We start from the raw sequence: 27,165 nt of genomic DNA on the forward strand, positions 1-27,165 counted from the left end.
GAGCTCTACCACTTGAGCCTCGGCACCAATTCCAGCTTTTTTCTATGTATGTGGTACTGAGGAATCAAACCTGGGTCTTCATGCATGCTAGGCAAGCACTTTAACCACTAGGCCAAACTCCCAGCCCAACTGTAGAATTCTTATACAGAGTATTCTTACTTGATTTTTGCAACAGCTTTTAGAAGTAGATCATTGCAACTAAGGAATTTGAGGTTCACAGAAATGACTCAGTTGCTTATTAGATAACTGAACCACATAGTTAAAACCACTTTCTAATAATTAACAAAGGCAGGATTAATACCAGGCTTGCCATATACAGATCTTGTGGGCTTTCCATTCAATCTCATTTTGTACATTGAACTGCAGACAAAAAGGAGGCAGGATGATAATTGTCACTTACTTCAAGAATTCTTATTTCAATACTAAAGAGACATCAAGTTTTCTTTGCTCCCTATATGTTTCTAAAATCTTTAAAGTTGCTTCAGTTAAATGAATCATCATCTAGGAAATAGACCAAACTTCCCTAAGATGGGCAGGTTTAAGGATGCTTTCAAAGGTCATGACAGTTATACCTTCTTGCTTGGGATCCAACTTCTATATGAATTTTCCTCAGGTGAAAAATGAATGTGTACTGACAAGATCTTTCAGAAACCATTTCCGTCATTCCCCCATCCTCCTTATGATGCCAGAGTTCTATGTTCTATTTTTTTTAAATAAAACAACCTTTTCCAAGAAAGCATCTGGTGTTTATTCTTGAAGTGAATGCAAGCCAATGTATTACTTATCCCGATAACGTTTATTTTTAATGATTTAGTACTAATTATAGAAAGAATGCCTTTGCAGAGGATAAGGGAAAGTTAGACATTAAAAAATGAACTAGAAAGTTAGTATTTTACCATCAAATTCTCAGCTTCCACATAGCCATTGATTCTTCTGTAAATCAAGAAACCTAAGTATGTATTTTAATATCTGTGCATGTCTCTCTCTCCTCTCTCCTTCCCTTTCCATTTAGAAATCAATAAACTAAAAAAGCAGTATGACATTCAAAGTGTTAACTTTGAGTCCCCCATGAACAGAGTTAAAGAGGTCTCTTGAAACACTATGAAATATTACTGGCATGTATAAACAATGTCTTGAGAAAATAGTTTACAGATTCCAATGCACTCTCAAAGAAATTACTAACTTGAAAAGGGATGAAGCTAGACTAAAATGAGAATTAGAAAGACCTAGTTTCTATTTCTTGCTCTATCACTTTCTTTTTTTTAATAATTTTTATTGTGATTAATAGAAGGGTTACATTATATTCACCAGATAGTGCATAACTTCACAAACATTGATACCCTTTCTCATGACATTTCCCGCCCACACTCCCTCCATTATCTTGATTTCCCCCTTTCCTATTCAATTTCAAATAACCAATTAAGCATATATAAAATATATCAGATAACAAGGTGAAATATTGTAACAATATGAGATACCCAATGGATGGCAAAAGAGATGAGAGATAACATAGTACATTAAGGACAACAGTCACTCATTATATGGCTTTTGTTTCCTTATCCTGGACATCCTTACATTTAGTGTCATACTATTTGGCCTAATGTCTATAGATTTTTTTTCTATTGTAAATCTCTGCTAGGAGTTGCTCTATCACTTTCTAGTTGTAACTTAGGTAAGACAATTAACTTCTCTGTGTTTCAAGTCCCTTACCAAAGAGTGATGTACTACCTTGAATACTAACTGAGATAATGACTACAAAGCATTTTGAGGAAGGCAAAGCACAAGTGTTGAGTAGTATCTTCAATGGAAGGTAAAGATTTGAGGAACCGTAAAAGGATGGAAAAGTCCTCACCCAAATGCAGCAAGAAGACTGAAGATCAAAGCCATAAATATGCCAAAAATTTACAGTTTCCTGAGAGTGTGACTATTTAGCCTCACAAAGTGTTAATAATAGAAGGTGTTCTATACTTTATTTATAAATAAGTAAGCTAAGGCCCAGAAAAGATAAAAGATAAAGATAATAATAAAGTTAGAAACACAACTTGGATAGCAGATTTGGGTTCCAGTCCAAGCAGACAGAACCAAAGAAAAGTCGGTTTTGTTGTTAGCTAACTCCAATAAAAACCACTTAACTTTGCCTGATTTATAGACATTATTTCTTCCCTGAGAGATGACCTTTGGTCTTAGACATCATTAATCCAAATGTCAGGGCTTTTCACTTCTAGTTCTTACACCCTTCTTACAACAGAAGAAAGCAATGTGCTTGGGTAAATTGATAGCTGGTTAAGAAATATATCAATAAACCTGTTTTAAGCTCTGAAACCAAAATCATACTGTAGGTGCTGTTTAAAAGAAAATGCATGGTTACCAGCCCTTAGAAAGAGAATGGATGTAGATGAATACTAATTCTGTAAACTCATTCAAGATGGAATTAGGTTCATAATTCCACTTCTACTCAAATATGAATATGCAATGGCCTAAAATTATAGAAGACTTGAACTGATAAGGAATTTCATATAATTGAGTTTTAATTTTGCCCCAACTTTCAGTTGTTCACTATAGTCTTGGAGCTTGGAGTATAACTGAGACTGTAGATTATAGTGGTCTTGCTTAACATGCTACAAACCAAAAACAAAAAATGAAAATAAACAAAACCATTGCAATTTATTTTCTTTGATAAAATTTAATTAAGGTTAATCCTTTTTAGTAACAATGTCAAATTTTTCTCTGTGAATACCCGCAAAATTATGCTCATCTTGGCCAATTACTGCTAAGTTTCTATGAAAGTTACATTAATTTTGAAATGCTTTATGGATATATTTTGTTTTCTCTGAAATATTATTAGGGAGTTATGTTTTTTCTGGCACATGATGCCATTTAGAGAACAAAAGAGAACTTTGATGATAATATGGTTGCTGAGTTGACCAAAACCATGTTTGCAATTTTATAGAAAGAAGTAGAACTTACCCTTTAAAACCTTCTTGTCTTGTCTGAGATTACTAGAAAACAATATATGAAAAAGCAAAGAATTCAAGATAGTAAACATTCGTGCTAAATTACAGATCAAGAGGAAAGAATTCTCTGAGCCTTGTGAATGGAGCATGCAGAAAGGATTTCCAGGATTAGTAGGTAAAGTCTTATGTTTCTGGTCTCAATTCAGATGTGAATAAGAAGTTATTCATGCTGTGATATAAAGACGTAAGGAGAGAAATATAAGTATGCTTAAAAGTTTCTGCTTGAAATGAGATTGCTTTTTTGCTACCTTTGACTAGTAAATCTACACAAAAAAACAATAAAAGGTCTCTAACATGCAAAAGAATTTTAATTTAACAAGGAATAAAAGATATCACATTGGTTTTTAAAACTAAAAGCAGAAGTCATGAATTCTGTTAAATAACTATGATCTTAAAGTCTTCTGCTTTAATTTAAGCTTCAATAAAATTGTCCTGAAAATCTGCAATGTATCTATGGAGTTCCATTTTTAAAAAATAGATTAAAAATTTAGGATAACCACATCATACAATTTTGAAATATTCTTATGACCTTTTGATAAATAAATATAGTTGCTTATAGATATCCAGGATATGCTAAGGCCAATGCTTTTGAAAGTGTAAAACAGTAATTAATAAAACAGAGGACTACCAGCTCAGAGAGAATTTTCACTATTTTTCTATCAGTTTTTACATATCTCCAATATAATATATGAAAAAGGAAAGATTTTTTAAATTATAGATATCTTAAGTTTATAATTACTAATAGAAGACACATGTAGATCACAGGAAGGGAAAAAAAAACAAAAGAAAAAAAAAATAGGTCAAGATAAGGGGTGGGGGTGGGGGGGAGGGAAATGGGGACCAAGTCATGTGAAAGGGTATCAATGTATGGGAATTAATGCACCATCTATCTAGCAAATATCATGTAACCCTTCTATTAATTACAATAAAAATATATGAAGAAAAAAAGAAATAGGTAGTACAGCATATATAAAATAAGTCATCTTCCTTTTTTCATATATTTTTATTGTAATTAATAGAAGGTTTACATGATATTCACCAGATAGAAGGTGCATTACTTCACATACATTGGATACCCTTTCTCACTATTTACCATAGCAAAGATATGGAACCAACCCAGATGTCCCTCAGTTGATGAGTGGATCAACAAGATGTGGTATTTATACACAATGGAATTCTATGTTGCTGTCAGAAAGAATGACATTGCCCCATTTGTTAGGAAATGGAAAGACTTAGAAAAAAATCATATTAAGTAAAGTAAGCCAGACTCAAAGGAACATAGGCTCAATGGTTTCCCTCGTTTGTCATAAGCCGTAGATACCCTGGGCTCTCCTAGAAGAGATTTGCAATAGAGCAAAACCTAGATACATAAGTCCATATAGTATGATGCTAAATGAAAGGACCTCTAGGATATAAAAACAAAAGCCATATAAAGAGTGATTGTTGTCCTTAATGTACTATGTTATCTCTCATTTCTTTTGCTGTCCCTTTGTTATCTCATATTGTTACAGTATTTCACTTTGGTTATCTGATATATTGGATAAATGTGTATTTGGTTATTTGAAATTAGATTGGAAGGGAGGAAAACAAGATGGGGGTGGGGGTTGGGGGAAGGGAAATGGGGACCAAGACATGAGAAATAAGTCATCTTCTATATTAACCCTTACAAAATTTAATTTGTTTTGATTGATCTAGCTCATTGTAAAAGACTATAATTCTAGAATTCATAAACATTCATACAGAATTCAAGAAATCATTGAGATTACATTTAACTAATCATTTATACCATGATAATGAATCTGTGTACCCACTTGTACAAGACCTATATTTGTCTATATGACACATATTACAGAAAAATTCAATCTAAAAATTCAATCTTTGAATAACTTCTTGCAATCATTCATTAATGACATAAATGTATTATCTCTAAATGTACAGTATTTTGAAATTGTAAACAGAACTTTTTTGTGTGTGCCAGTCCTGAGGTTTGAACTCAGGATTTAGACACTGTCTCTGAGCTTTTGTGCTCAAGGCTACAGCTGGCTTTTGGTGGTTACTGGCGATTAAAAGTTTCATGGCCCAAAACCTGAGTTCAAGCCCCAGGACAAGCACCAAAAAATAAAAAGAAAGACACACACACACACACACACACACACACACACACACACACACACAGTCTCACACTTTCCTGCTTGGGCTAGTTTTGAAATGAGATCTTCAAATATCAGCCTCCTAAATATTAGACAGGTGAGTCCCCAGCAGTGCCCAGAATATAAGGAGAACGTTTGAGGTGAGAATTTCTCTTCCATGTGACACCTACTCAAGTATAATGTGTCAAAGATGTTCTATCCTCGTATAAACATTCTCTAGGTGACAGAACTCTCTCTAAGAACATATGCCACTTATTCACAAACCTAAGTGTATAAGTTTTCAATCAACAAAATTAAGAAATAGTTTCCATGCTGATTGTTTTCTTCTGTTTAGATTTCAAAGTCCTACTACTATGGAATCAGAGAGGGAAACAAACTTTTAAAAGCTAGAATAGTAATCTCTCAATTTGATGTCTGTCCAGGATCATGATATGTATATATAAGAAAAACTCTCTTGGCTGGGAGTTTGGCCTAGTGGTAGAGTGCTTACCTAACATACACGAAAACCCAGGTTTGATTCTTAATTTAAAAACAGTGACACACATACATATATTCAACTTTACTGTCTACATGACAACCCAAACTATTATCTAGTTTCTTTTTTTTTTTTTTTTGTCATTGGGCTTGAACCCTGGGCCTAGGCTCCTGCCTTGACCAACAGTGTCATTTCCAGTTTTCTGGTGTTTAAAAAGAGATAATAGTCTCACAGACTTCCGTGCCTGAGCTGCCTTTGAACCACAATCCTCAGATCTCAACCTCCTAAGTAGCTAGGATTACAGGTGTGAGCCACCAGCACCCGGTAGAGCAATTACCTTATACTTTAGAGCCACCTGAATTTCTCATACCTACCTAAGTATGTGAGGGTTGAGGCCATTGCACTAAAGTGAAAAGAATGTCAAACTTGAAGCCCCAACTCAGGGTCCTAGTCCAAAACTGATCACTCACTAGGCTTTTCAGACTTTTTTCTCATCTCAAATTTTAAAAAGAGGTTGTAAGTAAAATCTCTTATTGAGATTATAAGTAAAATTGCTGCATATTGGGAATACAATGAGTGGTACTGAACAGATTAACTCATATCCTATCCATCTATCCTCTGGTAGTTTCCTCTATAAACATCTCACCCTTGAAATAATAAAAATATATGGTGATTATTGCTCAATAATGGCTTGTACTGGGATTGCTAAGAAAACATTTTTAATGAACAAATCTCCATGACATTTCTCAAATCAAAGTGAAGCTAATATCTTCTACTTTTCCTATTAAATTAATTTTCAAATCCTCTTATGGTCATCATTTTATCTGAATTTCATTTTAATAGTTTCAAATTATGCAATCTGTAATAATCATCAATTCCCATGCTAATTAAAAATTACACAAACCCAAGAACAGTGCCCAGACCCTGAGTTCAAGCCCCAAAAATGGCAAAAAAATTAATTAAAATTTTTAGAAAAGGCAGATTGCTCTAAAGATGATGCCTCAAATACTAAATACAACTCTGCTTTGTCGCACAAAAACTTTACCCTCCCATATAGCATCACTTGTTAATTTATGCACTAATAGATGAGTTAAATGAAGTTAATTAACATATCAATATTTAAAGACCTCATTAACCATATTTTTGCTTGGGTCTCTAAAAGATATATCCATTCTCATTCATCAGTTATCACCTTTTTTTGTAAATCTGAGATTCTGGAGGGTAATAGGTGACTTTCCTTACAACTCCTAAACGGTATCTACTTAATGAGCTACATGTTAGTGTAGCATTATAAGGGAGATAGAGGCCTAGACAGGGCAAAGTAGAACCTCCTGACTTCTATTATACTTCTAGACCCAACATGTTGCAGAGCTTCTCCTCTGAATAAACTAACCATATTTCAAGGACTGAGTCACAGCACTCCTTGCTGCCACGGGGAGCCAACGGGGGCTTGCATTCTATTGAAACTAGCTCCAAGTCTTTCTGCCACCCTTATATGTTTTTCTCAAGAGCCATGGCACCTGGGAGAAGCTCTGACACCTATGATTTTCTGGCTTTTCTGTTCTTTCTCTCCCTTCCCCCTCTCCTTCCCCCTGTCTCCTGTTCCCAGTCTCCTCTCCCCTCCCCTCTCAGCTAGTCCCTCTCCTGCCCCCCCCCATTTTCCTTCTCCTCTTGGTCTTCATCTATCCTTTCCCTTCCCTCTTCTCCTCCCTTTCTTTCCTTCTTCCTTTTCTTTCTTGAACACTAATGCAATAGCCTGGTACACATCTGTTTAGCAACCTGCAAAGGCTAAAGCAGATCTGCTCCAAACATTGGAACAGAAGCTGTCCCCAATTTGCCTGTCTTTCTTCTCTGATGGCTACACCTTGTACAGAAGTGTTAAGATCCAGGAATCATTTAGTCTTTTGTTTCTGGTCATTTAGGAAGGATCAGTTTAGCTAAACAACTTTTCTTTAGGATTTCCATCTAACTGCCTAGAAATTTATATATGGAGCATGTACCAGTGGTTCATGATTACATCCTAGCTCCCTAAGAAGCTCAGATCTATAGCGTTACAGTTGGAAACAAGAGCAGAAAAGTTCACTAGATTCTATCTCTAAAATAATCATTAATCAGGATTAATCAGGGCTCATGTGTAGAGCAATAGCATGCCAACATAACAAGTGTGAGTATCTGAGATTAAACCCTATTACTATATCCCCCCGCCCCCACAAACAAAACAAAAATCTCTGTTACCTGCACCTCCAACTCATTATTGCAATGGTCATGATTTCCATAGGGTGCTCTGAAAGTCACAGGCATTTTTAGAATGCTTGAGATTTTGATGAGTTATTATAAAAATACCTTTGCTTTCCATGATGCTTTGTACCTGGATGAAAAATCTGTGCTTTAAAAGAGAATTATACACCCTCTTCACTATGCCACAATCCATTATTTGCCACAAGGATAACATCAGCTTCAACAGAAAATAACAATCCCAAACATATGCTCACAGTCACTGTTCAGCTTGGTGTTTTACCTACGAGTCTTTCATTAAACATTTTGTAATAGTTTTTAAATATTTTTCTTTATAAGTAATGTCTATGACATTGAGCAAAAATTCCCCTCCCTTTCACCACTAAAGGACAGTTTTATTTTTGGCACATGAAGTAAAATCAAGAGAGTTAATTTTGTCTATATTTACTCTCAACAGTAATGGTTTCAGACTGTGCTTCTTCTTCCTTGCCATATCCTCACTCGTGATTATAGAACATAGCCTTTTCTGTCTTGAGAGAACTGAAGCCCAGACCTGCCTTACCTTTAGTTGGACTAGATGAACATCCACATGCTTGCTGTCTGAGTCCTGCTGGACTGAATAGGTTAGGTCTCGGACCCTCTCTGAGGTCATCCGGAGCCAGGTTTCAATTTCAGGTAAGTGAAGGACAATCTTCCAGTCCGCACCTGTGTGGAGTGGGGGTGGCTTTTCATACTGCTGGTCAGAATCTATGTCCTTCATGGCCTCTTCTCCCTCTCCCTGCTCCACTGTGGGTGTCATGTTGATAGCCATGGGCGAAGCATCAGTAGCCATGGGATCCAGGTCCTGTGAGCTCAGGGGGGAAAGTGTCACGCTCATAGTTAACATGGAGATGTCTAAATCTTACTTTTTTCCAAAACAGCTGAAAGGCAAGAGGAAAAGAGAAAGCAAGAGTCAGACAAGATTGCCAAGTAAAGAAATGATATTTCACAGAAGAAACAGGATTTCTAAATTAAGCTAGATATCTAAATTAAGAAACCACTACTCATAACAAAAACAAAAAGAGGTATTTTGATTCTCTACATGCTAGCCCCAAGATCAAGCATATTTGAAAAACACAAGTGATAGTGGTACTGGGTACCCAAATGTCAATTCTCCCTCATTCCTTTTTAAATAGGGATAATGTATCTAAGCAATGCCATCTTGGCATCTTGATAGAAGATGGAGATTTTCTGAAAACTCTAGAGGTGACAGAGGACATTCTTTGGATTGCAGATGTGCCATGAGTTGTTAAGCTCCTGATAAGTCTTGCTTCCCCTAGATAATTGAGTCCTGGTTGCCCCTTATTCTTCCCTAGGATAGTTGGCTTTACTTATGTATAGCACATTTGTTCGGTTTAATTTCTCATCCTGCTTATATGTTTTTGCCTTTAAAAGCTTTGTGCAGGAGACATTCTTGGCTATCGGTCTTTGAGACTGGAGTCCACCTGCAGTTGTTGGCTTTCTAATAAAGACTTGCAGTTCAGTCTCTCAAAATCTGGCTTCTCTGTTTTCTTCAAGACTGAATTCTCTCCTACTATGCACAGTCGATATTTGATAATCAATATAATTAATATTTCACTAATGAAGGAAGAAAATGTAATTATCAAACATGTGTGCTGATGTTACTCATTTTTGAAATTTGTTAAATAGATATGAGGCAATTATAAATCATTACTTTTCTGAAAAGCATAAAACACGGATTATTTCAAAAAGTATAGTAAATGTTCAACCTAAGTAATATTAATATTTGGTTATATTAAAATGCTTAGAGGCCTTTGGACTTTTAAGAGTAATAAATTATAGCTGGCGGAGGCTCACACCTGTAATCCTAGCTACTCAGGAGGCTGAGATCTGAGGATCAAGGTTCAAAGCCGGCCCTGGCACAAAAGGACCTGAGACTCTTATCTCCAATTAACCTCTAGAAAACGGGAAGTGGGGCTTGGCTCAAGGGTAGGGTGGTAGCCTTGAGCTGAAGAGCTCAGGGACAATGCCCAGGCCCAGGGGTAGGGTGGTAGCCTTGAGCTGAAGAGCTCAGGAACAGCATCCAGGCCGAGTTCAAGCCCCATGACCCACAAAAAAAAAGAGTAATAAATTGCACTTAAAATACCTAATAGTAAAATGTTAAATAGGTAACAAAATAAGTCCAAGTCATAATAAAGTTCGATTTTTTTAAGATACAGTTGACTGATTTACTACCAATTCCGCTCTAAAATTTATCTTTCTTTTGTAATTAGTTTAATATAGATTAATTTTAGGCTGTTGTACTTTAAAGTAAACATTTTACATACAGGCTATTTTTAGTCTCAGAAACAGCTTGTTTACTCAAGGGGATTTTATTCCCTTGAAATTTCTTTCTCTGATTCTACATTCAACTTGCTTTTATCTTCATTACTACAAAGTTAAAATATGGCTGATCAAAGTTTAGAAATAAGGGTTTATCAGAAAGTAGCTCATATCTCCATATGTTTTTAATATTCACTTCATAACAAAAATAGGAGAGAAGAATCAAGGTAACTCCCAGTCTGGCCAAGAACATGTAATTGCCTCAATGACAATATGCTAGTTGGTGAAATGGTTTGTTAAACACAAAAAAGCTTAAGAATAAGTTATTCTCACCAAAAACTGGTGGCACAACCCTGTAATCCTAGCTACTTTGGAGGCTAAGAATACAGCAGAGTTGCATTCAGAGGACATCCTGGTCATACATTTAAGACTCTCTTCATAACCAATAGCTGGGCACGGTGGTCCACACCCATCATGCCAGCCGATATGAGGAGAATAGGGCTAATATCAGGAGAATAGGGGAATTACAGTTCTAGGCCAAGTCTACCGAAAAGTTGAGTGTATTAGCACCTGTCATCTCAGCTGCAATGGGAACCATGAGACAGATGAATTGCATCCTAATCCAGACATAAGCAAAAAGAGAGACCCTATCTCAAATACAGTGCAAAAAAAAGGCTAGAGGCATGACTCATCAGTATAGTATCTGCCTAACAAGTGCAAAGCCTGAATTTAAACCCAAGTACCAGAGAAAACAATAAAATACAGGATTATTTCAGAATCCTTCCAATACTGAAATATAATCCCCTTTCCTTATGTCTTGAGCATCTAACTTTTTTAGAAATGACAAAATTTACACATAAATTTTTAAAAGCAAAGTTATTTGCAAAACCAAGATATATGTTACAAAGTAAATTTATCACTTCAGTACAACTACAGTAAATGGCTTTGGGCCACAACTTCACATTTTTCTCCGTCTAATTGCAAGAGGGGGAAATGAAGACCCTGCATTTTCAACCATGGTTGTATTTGGCTTTTAAAATAACAATAGTACTAGACATAGCTATTTTTTTTGCCAGTTCTGGGATTGAGCTCAGGCCTGAGCATTGTCCTTGGACTTTCTCAAGGCTAGAGCTCTACCACTTGAGCCTCAGCAACACATCCGGCTTTTTTCTATGTATGTGGTACCCAGGAGTTGAACCCGGGTCTTCATGCATGTTAGGCAAGCACACTACCACTAGGCCAAACTCCCGGCTCCGACATAGCTATATTTTTAAAGGAACAAATTTCACGGTAAGGGATACAACCCAGCATCTGATAGGACCTGGTTCAGATTTCCCCAAATACTTTTAAATTATTAACTAATATACTCCTGTGGGAAGGCTCATTAAAGAATATCAATTCTAAAGCAGGAATCTGAAATTTCAAGGTTAATAAAGATTGTTAGTTCAAGGATATAGAAATGGCTATAAATAGTCAGGCACAGGTGGCTCACGCCTGCAATCCTGGCTACTCAGGAGGCTGAAATCTGAGGACTGAGGTTCAAAGCCAGCCTGGGCATAAAAGTTCTTGAGACTCTTAACCCAATTAAAACTGCCAGAAAACTGGAAGTGATGCTGTGGCTCACGTGATAGCACGCTAGTCTTGAGTCAAAGAGCTTAGGGACAATGTACAGGCCCAGAGTTCAAGCCCCATGACTAACAAAAAGAATATATCCCTATCACAGTAATTCCCTCCCCTATAAATCTAGATTAATCCTAGGAGAAAAGTAAATGTCATAAATAGTGCACAATGAACTATTTCAGATATACTTACATTCACCTACTGTCATATTTCCCACCAAAGAAATTTCCACAACTGAAAAGTAGTATTTAGACATTCTATTAAATGTAGAAATGAAGATTCCAGATTTACCACTTTAGCTACACTGCTAACCTTGAGAAAAAAAGCTCAGGGGCATTGCCTAAGCCCTGAGTTCAAGCACCAGACTGGTATACACACACACACACACACACACACACACACACACACGCACACACACACTTCCTAAATCAAAGCAGAGCCTTTTCTGGCACATGCATTCTACTGTAAACTAAAGAACATAAAAAAGAATTATGTACCAACCTAAAACACTGCCATGGAGAATATTAGGTTATGTATCAAGTAATCACAATAGTTTTATATGATTTGAAGCATAACACTCCCTATTTCTGGGATTTGGTTTCTTAACATACAAAATGAAAAACTTAAACTAAATGAACAGTAAGATCTCATACAGTCCCAAGTTTAGAAGCTTCCTGCCTAGGCAAAGAGCTAAATAGCTGTTAAATTAAATTTTATGCCAAAGCACAAAATTGGTCCTACTTTTAATAGTGAAGATATGAAACCAACCCAGATGCCCCTCAATAGATGATTGGATCAAGATGTGGTACTTATACACAATGGAATTCTATGCTGCCATCAGAAAGAATGGCATTGCCCCATTCATAGGGCAATGGAAAGAATTGGAAAAAATCATATTAAGTGACATAAGCTAGACCCAAAGGAACATAAGCTCAATGGTTTCCCTCATTTGTAATAATTAGTACGCATCTAGGACAATAGCTCAAAACCTAGGTTCATAAGGTCATATAAGATGAGACTAAATGAAAGGATCTCTAAGATATGGAAACAAGAGATTTATCTTGTGTGATTGTTGTTCTTAATGTACTATCTTATTTCTCTTCTCTTTTGTTGCCCTTTGGTTAATCTCATATTGTTACTGTATCTGACTTTGTTACTTGGTATATTGTATATACTTTATTTATTTGAAATAGAAAAGGGAAAGGGGGAAACAAGATGATTGGGAGGGAGTGGGGGAGATAAATGGGGACAAAAATATGAGAGGGGATATCAATGTGTGAGAAGTAATGCATCTATTACCTGACGAATGTAACTGTAACCCCTTTATACATTATCCCAACAATAAAAAAATTAAAAAGTTAAAAACTCTGTTCTACTTAACAAAAAGAAAATATTATCATTAAAAACATCAAAATCATTATTTTCACACTGTGTATTGCTAATTTTTTCCTGGAGTAACAAATATGAGAGATTCTCCAGCAAAACAAGGGCCGGGAGTTTGGCCTAGTGGTAGAATGCTTGCCTAGCATGCACGAAGACCCGGGTTCGATTCCTCGGTACCACATACGTAGCAAAAAGCCAGAAGTGGTGCTGTGGTTTAAGAGGTAGAGCCCTAGCCTTGAGAAAATTCAGGGACAGTGCTCAGGCCCTGATCCCAAGCCCAGGACTGGCAAAAAAAAAAAGTCGCAAAACAAAAATGTGAAATGGACAGGACCTGAATCACAGGAATCAACACAAAGAACTACAAAAGTGCTGAACTTAAAAATTCCTGCATCTATCAAATTTCAACCTGCATGTGGTATTTACACATTTATCTGGTCAGACTGTAAAGAAGAGAACTTATACAAATCAGTGCTTTAATAAAATTTCACTTCAACTTTTATCTATTTGCTTTTCTTCACATATATTTTTATCTCTGAGAAATTATGCTCATACAGCATAGCAAGCCTTGGAAATGGCAAAAAAATCAATCACTTATTCATTTCCATGGAAAACAAATTACATTTTTCAATTCCAGTAGTTCACATGTAAATGTAGCTACTATGGGTGACCACACTCAATTTCTGATTTTTGCAACACCAGATCTGATTTAATAAGATAAATTTATAATTCAATGAAAATGCTTCAGACTATTAAGAGTATATTAACAACCTTTGTGTATAATTTTGCTTCCCTTATGTTGATGATTCAAGCTTGTTTCCCCAACCAAATTAAATACTACATTTTACATTTAAATACAAATAGATAATTCAGCACATCTATACTAAATGATATAAATGTTCTATTTTGGAAAAAGTGATTTGTAAAGGAAACGATTCCTTCTAGTCACAAAGAAATAAAACAAACAAAAAAAACACTAATTATACAAATGACAGCATCTGGCCAAGTGTACACAGGTACCCACCAAGTTATAGCTCTGACTCCAAGATGATAGGAGAAGAATGATCAATCAGCTTTTGGGGAACCCTGTACCCTCCCCTTAGCAAATGCTTGTCTGTGGTCACCTTTCCAGCATTAGGGATAATACCACCTTTATCCCAGCGGTTGTTAAAAATAACATCAATCAAATCCTTTCCTTTCTACAAATCTAAAGAAGAGACAATGTTTAAAATGCAAATGCTGAAAATAAAACAATTTTAAAGCATTTCATTTTCCTTCTTGATTTCTTTTTTTTTTAATTTTTAAATTGTAATTAATAGAAGGGTTACATTATATTCACCCGATAGAAGGGGCATTCCTTAACAATCATTGCTACCTTCCTTCTTGATTTCTGTGGGAGGGCTTTTCCTGCTTCATTTATCATCAGTTCTTTCTGTCTGACAGTCCATAAGTTTTGGACTGAAGAAGGCTGTTGTCAGCAGAGTACTTTTGAAAAAACAGACCTATTTAAATCCGAAGACTATTCTGAAACCAAATTAGAAAGCAAAAATTCCAACTACACACTGTCAGAACTGCTTATGGGATCTCTTCTGTAGTTTTAGGAATAGGAAAGCTGGTTTCTTATAACTGTACTCACTGTAAGTGTTTTTGTTCCTGAAGTCTCTTCAGGATCAAGGTCTGGCTCCTCCTTCTCTCCCTGCTCTGGCCATCTACTTGTGGCCAAACAAGAGAAAGGCCAGCATCAGGGCTGCTCCAGGACAGCAGGACACCAGCTTCATATGCCGTTTCTAGCCTAACTTGTTAAGAGAGGACTGCTACACAGTCCTTATTTGGAAGTTAATGTATAAGTTCCAAGTCTCTGCAATTATAGGTAGGCCTTTTGTAAACAAGCAGTGATAAAGTGAGCTGAGAAAAAGGAGACAGTTGCCAAAACACGAATCACTAAGGAAAACTGTTTAGGTAGACAGAGCATATCCAGTCATGGTTCAGAAGAACCAAGACTATGCTCCTGTCAAACCAAACAATCCTAAAGCAGGATAAATTAGGAGTACTATGTTAACTCAACCAGCTGACAAAGCCAATCTGAACTACACTGGTCTGAGCTCTTCCTTTTCTTAGGAAGAAACTATTCTTTCTACATCAAACCTTATTTACCATCTTGTAAATATTCTCATCTTCTGTGCCATGTTTATTCCTTAAAAGACAATAAGTAATACACAGTTTTAGCCAAATAAAGGTTAGCTTGTTGTGGAGCCGAAGTTACAAAACAGAGGTAGAGGAAATTATGCTAGTCATCACTAAGTGACCCTTTTTCTTCTTCATTTCTTACTTTCCTATTTTGTTTACTCTTCGTACAGATATTTTAGAAAAAAAATCCTGTCTGAATTTTATGCAGGGTAATGTCTCATGATTTTATTCCATTAAGAAAAATAACCCAAATCTACTATCTAAATCTAGTATACCAGAATTGGGCTCTGTAAAGAAAACACAAAAACAAGTTCAACAGCTTATCCAATTAACTGCTGCTGCCTCTCCACATAAATGAAGATCTAATTGATTTCCTAGTTTTAAATCTTGCTGCCTGACTACAGCAAGATTTGTTGTTCTAGGGTCAAGAGCTTAGAAACTTTCAATAGCTTTAAGCTCTTTGTTAGGAAGGCTAAAGAGTTATTGCTAAGGATAAATCTATATTTAGAGAAACAGCAGTACAAAGTGGCTTTGTAAGATTCTCCTTAAGAAATTTTCAGTCACAGCTTATGCTTCCTCTTTGCCTTCCTCCCCTCTCAACTCCATGTCCTCTGGCACTAACCTGCACTAACACTGAAGTAAGACCCTATTAGCCTCACTTTCTAATCTTCCAGTAATAAATAACAGGTCAGCCTGCACGCAGGTATCAGTAAGAAGGGATCCAAGCACACCAGGTAGAAGTGGGGGAGGGCAGCAGGTGTGCATGTCAACCGAGGAACCAGAACAGATTGCTATGATTTAGTAAAAGGTGAAATATTTATATGATCTGAAGGGAAACCAGTCTATGATTTAATAGATCTTGGTGTTAGTGTTATCATTAGTTCTCTCTCCCTCTTTCCCTCCCTTCCTTTTTTCATTCCTTCTCTTCCCAATGAGTATTCACATTTCTGACTTTTGAGCATTAGGCAGCCACCTTTCTATTGCTCAAGAAAATATTTTTAGAAAGACTGATTTGTAAAAGACTAATATGTGATATATAAAATATTGCTTTATTTCAATGCTATTAAAAGAAAATGAAGATTCATTTCAGCTTGCATTCAAATAAGGTGACATTAAGAATAAATTATTTAAGTGGCACTATATCAGTATTATATGTGGTTTATATGACTCATATCAATTCACATGCATACACACACACATACAAACTAATACTAACTACACTGGCAATCAAACACATGGGAACCAACAAGTCCTCAGACATGTGGCATTATCAAGGTTAAAAAAGGGGGGACAGGAGTTTGGCCTAGTGGTAGAGTGCTTGCCTAGCATGCACGAAGACCTGGGTTCGATTCCTCGGTACCACATACATAGAAAAAGCCAGAAGTGGTGCTGAGACTCAAGTAGTAGAGCTGTAGCCTTGAGAAAGCCCAAGGACAGTGCTCAGGCCCTGAGCTCAAGCCCAGGACTAGCAAAAAAGGGCGGGAGGCAGGAGTTTGGCCTAGCGGTAGAGTGCTTGTCTGCCATGCACCAAGACCCAAGTTCGAGTCCTCAATAGCACATACATAGGAAAAAGCTGGAATTAGTGCTGAGGCTCAAGTGGTATAGCCCTGGCCTTGAGAAAGTCCAAGGACAGTGCTCAGGCCCTGAGCTCAAGCCCAGGACTAGCAAGAAATAAAAATAAAAAAGACAAGCAGGAACATTTGCTGGCCAGGGAGCATTTGAGACAGGCTTATAAAAATGGGGCTGATGCAGTCTGTAGGTTCCTCAAAAAAAACTAAACATAGATCTTCTCTACAGTCTAGCCATAACACACCTGGGCATCCATCCAGAACATCACAATCCAGGATATCATGAAAACACATACACATTCATGTTCATTGTTGCACTATTCACAATAGCCAAGTTATCCAAACAGTCCAGATGACCTACAATAGATGAGTGGATAAAAAAAAAATGTGGTACCTATACACAACGGAATTTTCCTTAGCTATTACAGAGAAAATGAACTCCAGGAAATGGAACAAGAGAATTATTTCACTGTTTTTGTTTTCTTTTTGTGCTGTTTGTTTATTTGTATGTCCTTGGGAATGTAAGGGGAAGCACAGAAATGGAAGAAGAGGGGCCTGGAGTTTGGCTTAGTGGTAGAATGCTTGCCTAGCATGCACAAAGGCCGAGGTCCGATTCCCTGGTACCACCTACATAGAAAAATGCCAGAAGTGGTGCCATGGATCAAGTGGTAGAGAGCTCTAGCCTTGAGAAAAGCCTGAGGACAATGCTCAGGCAGTTCAAAACCAAGAACTAGCAAAAAGAAAAAGAAAAGAAATGAAATGAAAGAGGAAATGCAGCAATGAATCTCACTGTGGGTGAGGATGAGAGGGAAAAACTGGGAGAGACAGAAGGAAGGAGTGACATTGCCCCAAAAGAATTGTACTCTTTGCCTTAATTATGTAATGTAATCCCTCTGTATATCACCTTGGTAATAACAATTTTATTTTTAAAAAAACAGTGTTAATCAAGACATATATAAAAACAGTAAAAAGAATTATAGGCAAGGTGAACTGTTTAAACAAATGGGGACCAAGACATGAGAAAGGGTATCAATGTTTGTGAAGCAATCCACCTTCTATTTGGTGAATATAATGTAATCCTTCTATTTATTACAATAAAAACATATGAAAAAAGACATCTAAACATCCTGTAGTTAGAAAAATCAGCAAACAATGTGTTAAGAGAAGTGAGAACTTGATGTTAGCCCCAAATAGTCTATAAGGTAAATAGCAGTCATATTTGTCGAATGCACTGACTGTCATTCTTTGAAGTTTGGAATAAATATTGCATGAAGCAAAAACTCAAAAATATTTGTTTAAAAACAGAAGCTGGATTTCAGTTCTTAGAATGAGAGAATAGTCAGAAGGTATGATTTTTATTTATCAAGAAAACAAAATGAGAAATCAAAATGGAGGGGAACAATACATCCTTTCTAAGCAAAGATTTTATTAATAGAAAACATAACCTAAAAAAACCTCTAAAAGTAAGAGATAAAAAGAGAGAACTTCAGCCAGTCGACTTTTAGAATAGAGTAATTAAAGGAATTCAGTGCTTTGTCTACCTACTCTATTAAATATAAAAAGAATTCTCCATTTTTAGTTCTCCATTAGCCCTACCCACAATCTTAGATCATAGATTTGAAGTGGAAATTTTTTGAGAATCACCTTATGCAATGTTTTTACTTTTTTCTTATTCTAAAATTACTTCCTAAATTAGTCTTAAAGTAATATATATTAATTTGATCATTATAAAAGTAGATTAACATTGAAGATAAAAGATCCCTCTTGGCTGAGTGCTGATAATTATATGTAATCCTAGCTACTCAGGTGGCTGAGATCCAGAGAATCACAGTCTAAAGCTACTCAGGCAGAAAAGTTTCTAAGATTTCAACTCCAATTAACTAGCACAAAATACTTCTCAAAAGGGGTGTATGTGGGGGAGAATCTGTTTATACCCATGTTCTTTACTCCAGTCATCATTTGTTAATGATGAGACTATTGTTTTTTTTACCTTTTGTGATCTCAATATAACAAGTAGAAAGAAAAAGAGCTCTAACAGAGAGTTATTTTTAAAGATTCTGAAATATCATATTAGTTAGTTAATTGCATTAATGCAACCACATAAAAATGCTCACTAAGTCAGGGTATTTATTAAGTATTTTAGAAAAAGTTGCTATAAGAAATAAATGGAGAGGGCCGAGAGTTTGACGTAGTGGTAGAGTGCTTGCCTAGCATTCAAGAAACCTGGGTTGGATTCCTCAGTACCACATACATAGAAAAGGCCAGAAGTGGTGCTGTGGCTCAAGTAGTAGTGCTCTAGCCTTGAGAAAACCCAAGGACAGTGTTCAGGCCCTGAGTTCAAGCATCAGGATGACAAAAAAATTTAAAAGAAAAAGAAAAAAATGGAAAGCTAAACTGCAGTGGCTTATGTCTATAATCCTAGCTACTCAAGAGGCCTGGATCTGAGTATTGTGGGCAAAGCCAGCCTGGGCAGGAAAGTTTCCAAGACTCTTACCTCCAACTAACCACCAGAAAGCTGGAAGTAGCACTGTGGTTCAAAATGGTATAACACTAGCTTTGAGCAAAAATGAGCTTATTGACAGGATCAGGCACTGAATTCAAAAAACTAACCCCACAACCAAAAAGAATGAGAGTGCTATAAAGTTCAAAGTAGAGACCACCAACTGAATACACATATTTAAGTTTATTCCCTTCCCAAATCCCAATAACACTACCAAAAATGATTTTCTGGTATGGAAATATTTAAGAATGAGATGAAAAGCAACATTTTTGAAGCTCAAAATTACATAGACAAGTGACAAATGACTTAACTAGCTCAATAAACTAAATATTAAACCAGCAATGCAGAGACAGAGATCCACTCTTGTTTTTAATTCAAAATTCCCAAAGTACTTTTGAACTTTAGAACTACATATCTCTGGAGGTGAGAATAGGGGAATGTATATGGAGAAAATAACTTCACCCTCAAAGAAGTGTAGTGGTTTGTACTTCCCAAGAAGTAACCTCTAAACCCCTGAAATATGGGCATAGGGATTCATGAGTGCAATAATTCAATTGACCACTCCTATGTAATAGGATAAAATAAAAAGAAAAACTATGCATATTAAGCTCAAGTTGACAGGACTCAGCATGTAATGTGACACATTCTGGAACACTCACACATTCTGGAAAATGGGCTTGGGTATAGAGGCAGAGACATATATAAAGAATTACAAATAAGATTGCTTTGGATTTCTGACATTGGAAGTCAGAAAACAATTGTTTTCCTTAGGAAGAAAAGAATCTTCTCAAAACAAGAAATACAAGTGGCCAACAAGTACATGCAAAATAATCTTACTAAACATCAAGAAAATTCAAATCAAAACTACAATGAGATACTATTTCATCTATGTTTAGTATAACTATAAACAAAATCACAAAAAGTAACAAATGCTGATGAGGCAATCGAGAAAGAACTCTTATACACTGATGAAGGAAATTAAAATTAGTCTAGTTGCTATGAAAAATAGTGCAATGATTCTTTAAAATACTAAAAATACATTTTTCCATGTGATTCAAAAATTCTATAACTGGTAATATATTCAATGAAGATGAAAATACATCATGACATATTCACAATAGCTAAACTATGCAATTAAACTTATATGCCCTTTAATGATTAATGGATAAACAAAATGTTTATCTATATATATACATATGCACATATAACATATGCATATATAATATGTAATAGAATACTACTTATCCATTAAAAGAATAAGACTCTCTCATTTGAAGCAACATGAATGGCACAGGAACCTCTCATGTTAAAAAAAAGAGTTACATTTTTGGCAAGTTAATTAGTATCAAATAGTGTTTCTTAGTTTGAACCATGTCTGTTCCTCTCAGTGTGGTTAAAACAATGATATATTCCAAAACGACCAGAAAATAACAAAAAAATCCCCAATACATAAAATATATTAATCATCTGTGTTGCCCCTAATGTACTGTTATCTCTCATCACTTTTGCTGTCCCTTGGTTATCTCATATTGTTAGAATATTTCACCTTGTTATGTGATATATTTTATATATGCTTAATTGGGTATTTGAAATAGGATAGGGAAGGGGAAAAATCAAGATAAGCTGGGGGTGGAGGGAGGGGGGAGGGAAATGGGGATCATGACATGAGAAAGGGTATCAATGACCATGACATGAGAAAGGGTATCAATATTTGTGAAGTAGCGTACCTTCTATCTGGTGAATACAATGTAACCCTTATATTAATTACAATAAAAAATATATAAAAAAATATTAATCATCTGGACCCAGTGGTTCAGGCCTCTAATTCTAACTTCCTAAGAAGCTGAGATTGGAAGGATCTTCGTTCAAGGCCAACCCAGGAAAAATGTTTGCAAAGTCCCATATCTCAACCAATATTTTACCTCAGTGGATTAAACCTGTCATCTGCACTACTTGAAAGACAGATTTGGAAGGCTGAACTCCCAGTCCACCCTACTCCAAAACCATTCATGAAACTCGATCTCAGCAGAAAATGCTGGGTGTGGTGGTACACATCTATCATCCTAGTGGTGATGGGGAGGATAAATAAATAGGAAGAGGATGTTCTAGATAAGCCAAAACAAAGCACAATACCCTATCTCAGAAATAACCAGAACTTTACATAACTTATGAAATTGCAATCCCTCTGTACAACTACTTAATAATAAAAATAAAATTATATTCTTAAAAAAGCCAAATTCCAGTGGCTCGTGTGAATAATTCTAGCTACTCAGAAGGCTGAGATCTGACAGACCAAAGCCTGCCCAGGGAGGAAAGGTCAGGAGACTCCTAGTATAAAACAAAAACAACAACAACAAAACAGAACAAAAAAGGGCTAGAGATACAGCTCAAGTGGTATAGGATTCAAAAAATAGTACTACCAAAAAAAAGCATTGCTGAAGATTATTATTTTATTACACACTGTACATATGTATTTAATTATCACAGTATACAATGATGCAAAATATATCTCAAACAAAATAAAACAGAATAAAATTGAAAAGAGGGAAAGTGTAAGGGAGGGAAGAAGTGAAGGAAGAAAGGAAGGAAGGAAGAGAGGAAGGGGGAGGGAGAGAAGATTTTGCCTTTTATTCTGATAAGTCTAGGTAGGGTACAACTTGAATAAAGATAAATTAAATTCATTAAGTTTGAAATTATGCCTACCTACTCCACAAAAATATAATTCAAATACAAAATGCTCACTGTGATTTATTTTTTTAAAGTTGAATTAATTTCACTGAAATAACCCCTTTAAGAAAGAAATGCTTCCTACAAACTAAGCCTGAAAATAGCCACAAGTGACTAAGTAATCATGTCAAAGATGACTTCAGTACATGTGCCATTAGAATGAACAACTTTTCTTTTTGAGGACAAATAAATCATGCTACAATATCAAATCGAAATATTTCAACCAATACAATATGGCTTTCTATTATTCATGCTGCAATGTGAAACAATCATAGAGCTATCCATTTGTTCTTTCATCAACAAGAAGGCATTTTGAAGGTAAAAGACTCTCATTTAAAAAACATATTTTTACTAGATTCTTGTGGCTAGTGACTGTAATTGTAGCTGCTCAGGAAGTTGAGATCTGAGGATGATGGTTTGAAGCCAGCCCCAGCCCAATAACCTCTTATCTCTAATCAATCTCTAATTAACTGAAGTGAAGTGTGGCTTCAATTATAGAACTAAACACTGAGCAAAATAACTCGTTTAGTGCACAGACCCTGAGTTCAAGCTCCAGGACTTGAACACACACACACACACACACACACACACAGAGTTTGTGCCTTTTAAAACCACTATTCCTACTCACTATTATCTCTTAATCCTGTTCATTATTCACTATTAAGGCATTTTCTTTAGAAAACTCTTACATCAGATAATGGGAGATAACTACTTTTATCCCAAGGTCTAAAATGATCATACAATTCCCTTTGAATCTTCCTGTTCCTCATTACTGCAAGAACTTTAAAAATCTGCTACTTGGTCCACTTTTCAAGAAACAATTTCAATAAAGTACAATCTACTTATTTCAAATATTTTAACAAGTATTTCCCTTAAAATTAAGCAAATTCATTAGTGAAGCATGTCACTCAAATCACCCATTTAAATTGAAAGTAGGAGTTTGATTAAGAATATTTACTTTGAAATGAATTGCTGTCTTAAAAATTTTCCCTAAGTAGGAGAGACACTGGAACTCATAGGCACAGGCAAAAGATTCCTGAACAGAATCCCAGGGTCACAACAGATTGGAGAGAGACTCAATAAATGGGACTACCTGAAAATAAAAAGTTTCTGTACAGATAAAAACATAGTTGCAAAAGTAGAGACAGCCAACCAACTGGGAAAAGATATTCACCAACAATACATCTGACAAATGCTTAATATTCAGTATCTACAGGGAACTCAAGAAACTAATTCCCCAAAAACCCAATAAACCATTCACTAAATGGGCAAGGGAACTAAAGAGAGACTTATCAGAAGAGGAGATTAAAATGGCAGAAAAGCATATGAGAAAATGTGCATCATCTATGGTCATAAAGAAAATGCAAATAAAAACAACTCTAAGATACCACCTTACCCCAAGAAGATTGGCCAAGATTTTGAACTCAGACAATGACAGTTGCTGGCAGGGTTGTGGAGAAAAAGGAACCCTACTACACTGCTGGTGGGAAAGTAGACTAGTTCAGCCACTCTGGAAAGCAGTGTGGAGGTTTCTTAAAGAACTGAAAATAGACCTTTCCTACAATCCCGCCATGCCACTTCTGGGCATCTATCCTGAACATCATGACCCTGGATATTATAAGGACACCTGCTCAGCTATGTTCATCTCTGCACTATTACAATAGCCAGGCGATGGAAACAATCCACATGCCCTACTGCAGATGAATGGATACAGAAAATGTGGTATATATACACAATGGAATTCTACATAGCCAACAGACAAGATAAAATAATGGCATTCCCAGGGAAGTGGATGAATCTAGAGTAAATCATGTTGAGTGAGACAAGTCAATACCTAAGGAACAAAAGGCGCATCGTATCCTTAATATGTGGCTATTAAATCCAAAGAGTACAAGTGCGAGGACTCAATAACTGCATACCCAAAGCTATGGACATGGTAATGGAAATATAAACATAACTATATAGACATAAAAACCTATGACTCTATAGACATAATGTTTTATTTCATAAATTAATGTTTCTATGACATACAAACCCTTAGTCTAACTTTGATTAAGTTCTAAATACTAAGTCCCAGTGATTGTAAATAGAGATTCCCTCCTTGAACACTTGTTTGTTAAACTTGCCATTTAAAATATGATGTAAAAATCAATGTTAATAAATTCTTTAATAAAAAAATATTCCCTAGAAAAACAGATGTTATATATTACGTACCTTCAAAGAAAAATAAGGTACACATTAGTAAAAAGTGGATGATAGAAGTTCATACTACTTTAATTATTCTAATAGACATGAAAGCACAGGGCATGAACTAACAACATATATTCAACTTCCTTAAATTTTTATTTCTTCCTTAGCAATTTATTCTTTTGCTTAATAAAATAAATAGTAATAATTAGAACTGCTGAGTATGAACAATTGACTCAAAACCCTCTAAAAAGAACTCAGCAGACCTGACATCAACTCTAGAAAATTAAACACATGTTGAACATTACCAGATGCTATAAACGGCTCTTCTATTCAGCAAAGATTTTATCATTTGAATGTAAAGGCTTCTATCAATCACCATAATGTAAACTACATAATCCCAAATGCTGTAATAGGCCAACTCAGATAAATGCTATGACCTAAATTAAAGCAGAATCTCTTGAGCCATTTAATTTTTATCACTTACCACTAACTGAAGTCTAGCTGGAATACAGAAGAAAGGGAATAGCCGTTTCCAAGAGAGGTCATAATTTCCGAGCTTTTCCCATCTTGCCCTACTGAAAGTATGTCTTGAATGACTTCTACTTCCAAGCCCATAAGCAACTGGCTGCCATCCAAGCAAGCATTCATATGGCTGAAAGCAGACTGTGTCGTAAATGTTTTCATTTCTTTTGAACAATAAGCTCTTATAACTAATGTGATACTAAGAAAATAAGCCTTCTCAATATGCTCTAGATATCATCTATTTATAATTATTACCACAGTCATAGTCACCAGATGGCACAGCTACTTCTGGTGTTACTTAGCCATTTGCAGCTGAATACAAAAGAATATCAGACAAATTCTGCTTATCATGGCTTCTATTCATCATGCTACTTGACCTGATCTTATTGTTAATAGTTCTGTATGATTCAGACATTAGATACTAAGGATTTTAGTTTGAGTTTCCTCAATAAGAAATGCTACTTTGTATGAATAATGAATAACCTAGAACAAAAATGAAATACATAAAATATTTCTTAATAGTAAGCTGACTTTTTTTTAAAGTTTTAACTTCCAGTTTGTTTAGTTTTCTTTGTGCTGTTTCTGCGACTTGAACTCAGGGCCTGGACACTGTCCATGAGCTTTTGTACTTAGGTCTAGCACTCTACACTTGGGCCACAGCTTCACTTCCAGCATTTTTGATGGTTAATTGGAGATAAGTCTCATGAACTTTTGTGCGAGGCTGGCTCAAACTTGGATTCTCAGATTGCAGCCTCCTGAGTATCTAGGATTACAACCATGAATCACCGTTGCCCTGAGGCTTTTAGGGGGTGTTGTTTTTTTTGTTTGTTTGTTTCACTTTGTTTTGCTTGGTTTATGTGTTTTGGGATGGGGGACTGAGGACAGACAGAACTCAGGGCCTTGTACTTGTACTCTTCCACTGAGCTAAATCCCCACTCTCTTTTGTCTAGTTTGTTTAGGTAGAATCTTCCACTAACTTTCCCAAGCTAGCCTCAAACCACAATCCTACTTGCTTTGCTGAGACCACAGGTATAGGCTACAATGCCTGGCTTATTTTGTTTATGTTTTGTTGGTATTGTTATTGCTTCTTTTTAAATCCTGAATGTTCTCATTTCTTTCTCAAGTGGTTGTACAGAGGGATTAAAATGTAATGTCAACAAATGTGTACAGTGCATTTTGATCAATCATCCCTTACATAACTTCCCCTATCTCATCCCCATCCATCTCTTCAAGTTTCCTAGTTCAGTTTTTATTTATATACACTAAGTATTATGGTTATATTTACCCACCATTCCTCTTTTTATTTGTCTGCCCTCTCTTTTTAGTTTCTACCATGCTCAGTCAAAGCATGTTTCCTCTTTCTGGTATTTATGTTGCTGACCTGCTTGTTAAGTGTTCAATGGAGTTACACTATGGAATCAATTCACATATATATTATCTTTTAGTCAGTTTGGTCGCGCGCGCGTGTGTGTGTGTGTGTGCATGTGTGCATGTCTGAATGTGCTTTCAAACATGTTTGTATTTTAAGGTAACATCAACATATGAGAGAAAACATGTTCCCTTTGTCTCTCTGAGCATGGCTTACTTCACATAATAGACATGATTTTTAATTGTTATTATAATGTAACTTACAAAAGGGTTGCAATTATCTAAGTCAGGTAATGAATGCACTTATTTTTGGACAATGTCACTGCTTCATTTACTCTCTTTCCCAGCTTTCCCCTCTTTTTTCCACCCACAAGTCATACAGTTCATTTTCAACATAGTATCTCCTGAGTACCACTGCTGCATATGTTCACCCTCTGTCCCTCCACTTTATATGCATGATGTTTCTCCAGGTAGATCTATTAACCTGCAAATGACATCCCTGCAAATATTATTCTTTCTGATAGAGGAATAAAACCATATTATATATACCACATCTTTCTTTTTTTTTTTTTTTTGGCCAGTCCTGAGCGTTGAACTCAGGGCCTGAGCACTGTTCTTGGACTTTCTCAAGGCCAGGGATCTACCAGTTAAGCCACAGCACCATTTCCAGCTTTTTGTATGGATGTGGTACTGAGGAATCGAACCCAGGTCTTTGTACATGCTAGGCAAGCACTCTAACACTAGGCCAAACTCCCAGTACCTATCACATTTTTCTTGATTAATTTATCAGTTGTACAACAACTTGATATTTTCAAAATATTAACTTTGAAAATTTATGGACCTCTGGGAGGTTTTCCCACTTCCTGGTGTCTTCTTAAATTTCATTCTTTAAAGTTTAATAGAAGTC

The 27,165-nt window shown here is 35.9% G+C and overlaps 1 protein-coding gene across 3 annotated transcripts in view; it reads right to left on the reverse strand.

Annotated features, from left to right (window-relative positions):
• The window catches only part of Akap6 (A-kinase anchoring protein 6), a 461,670-nt gene that overhangs the window by 354,286 nt on the left and 80,219 nt on the right, over positions 1-27,165 (reverse strand). For all 3 annotated transcript variants that reach the window (XM_090345201.1, XM_090345199.1, XM_090345200.1), the window contains one exon: positions 8,437-8,794. In XM_090345201.1, coding sequence (XP_090201327.1) covers positions 8,437-8,760 — 324 coding nt within the window. In that variant the 5' untranslated portion in view covers positions 8,761-8,794. The remainder of the gene's footprint in view (positions 1-8,436; positions 8,795-27,165) is intronic.

This window comes from Megascapheus bottae, chromosome 14, assembly GCF_031878675.1.
Source record: "Megascapheus bottae isolate mThoBot1 chromosome 14, mThoBot2.hap1, whole genome shotgun sequence".
NCBI lineage: Eukaryota > Metazoa > Chordata > Mammalia > Rodentia > Geomyidae > Megascapheus > Megascapheus bottae.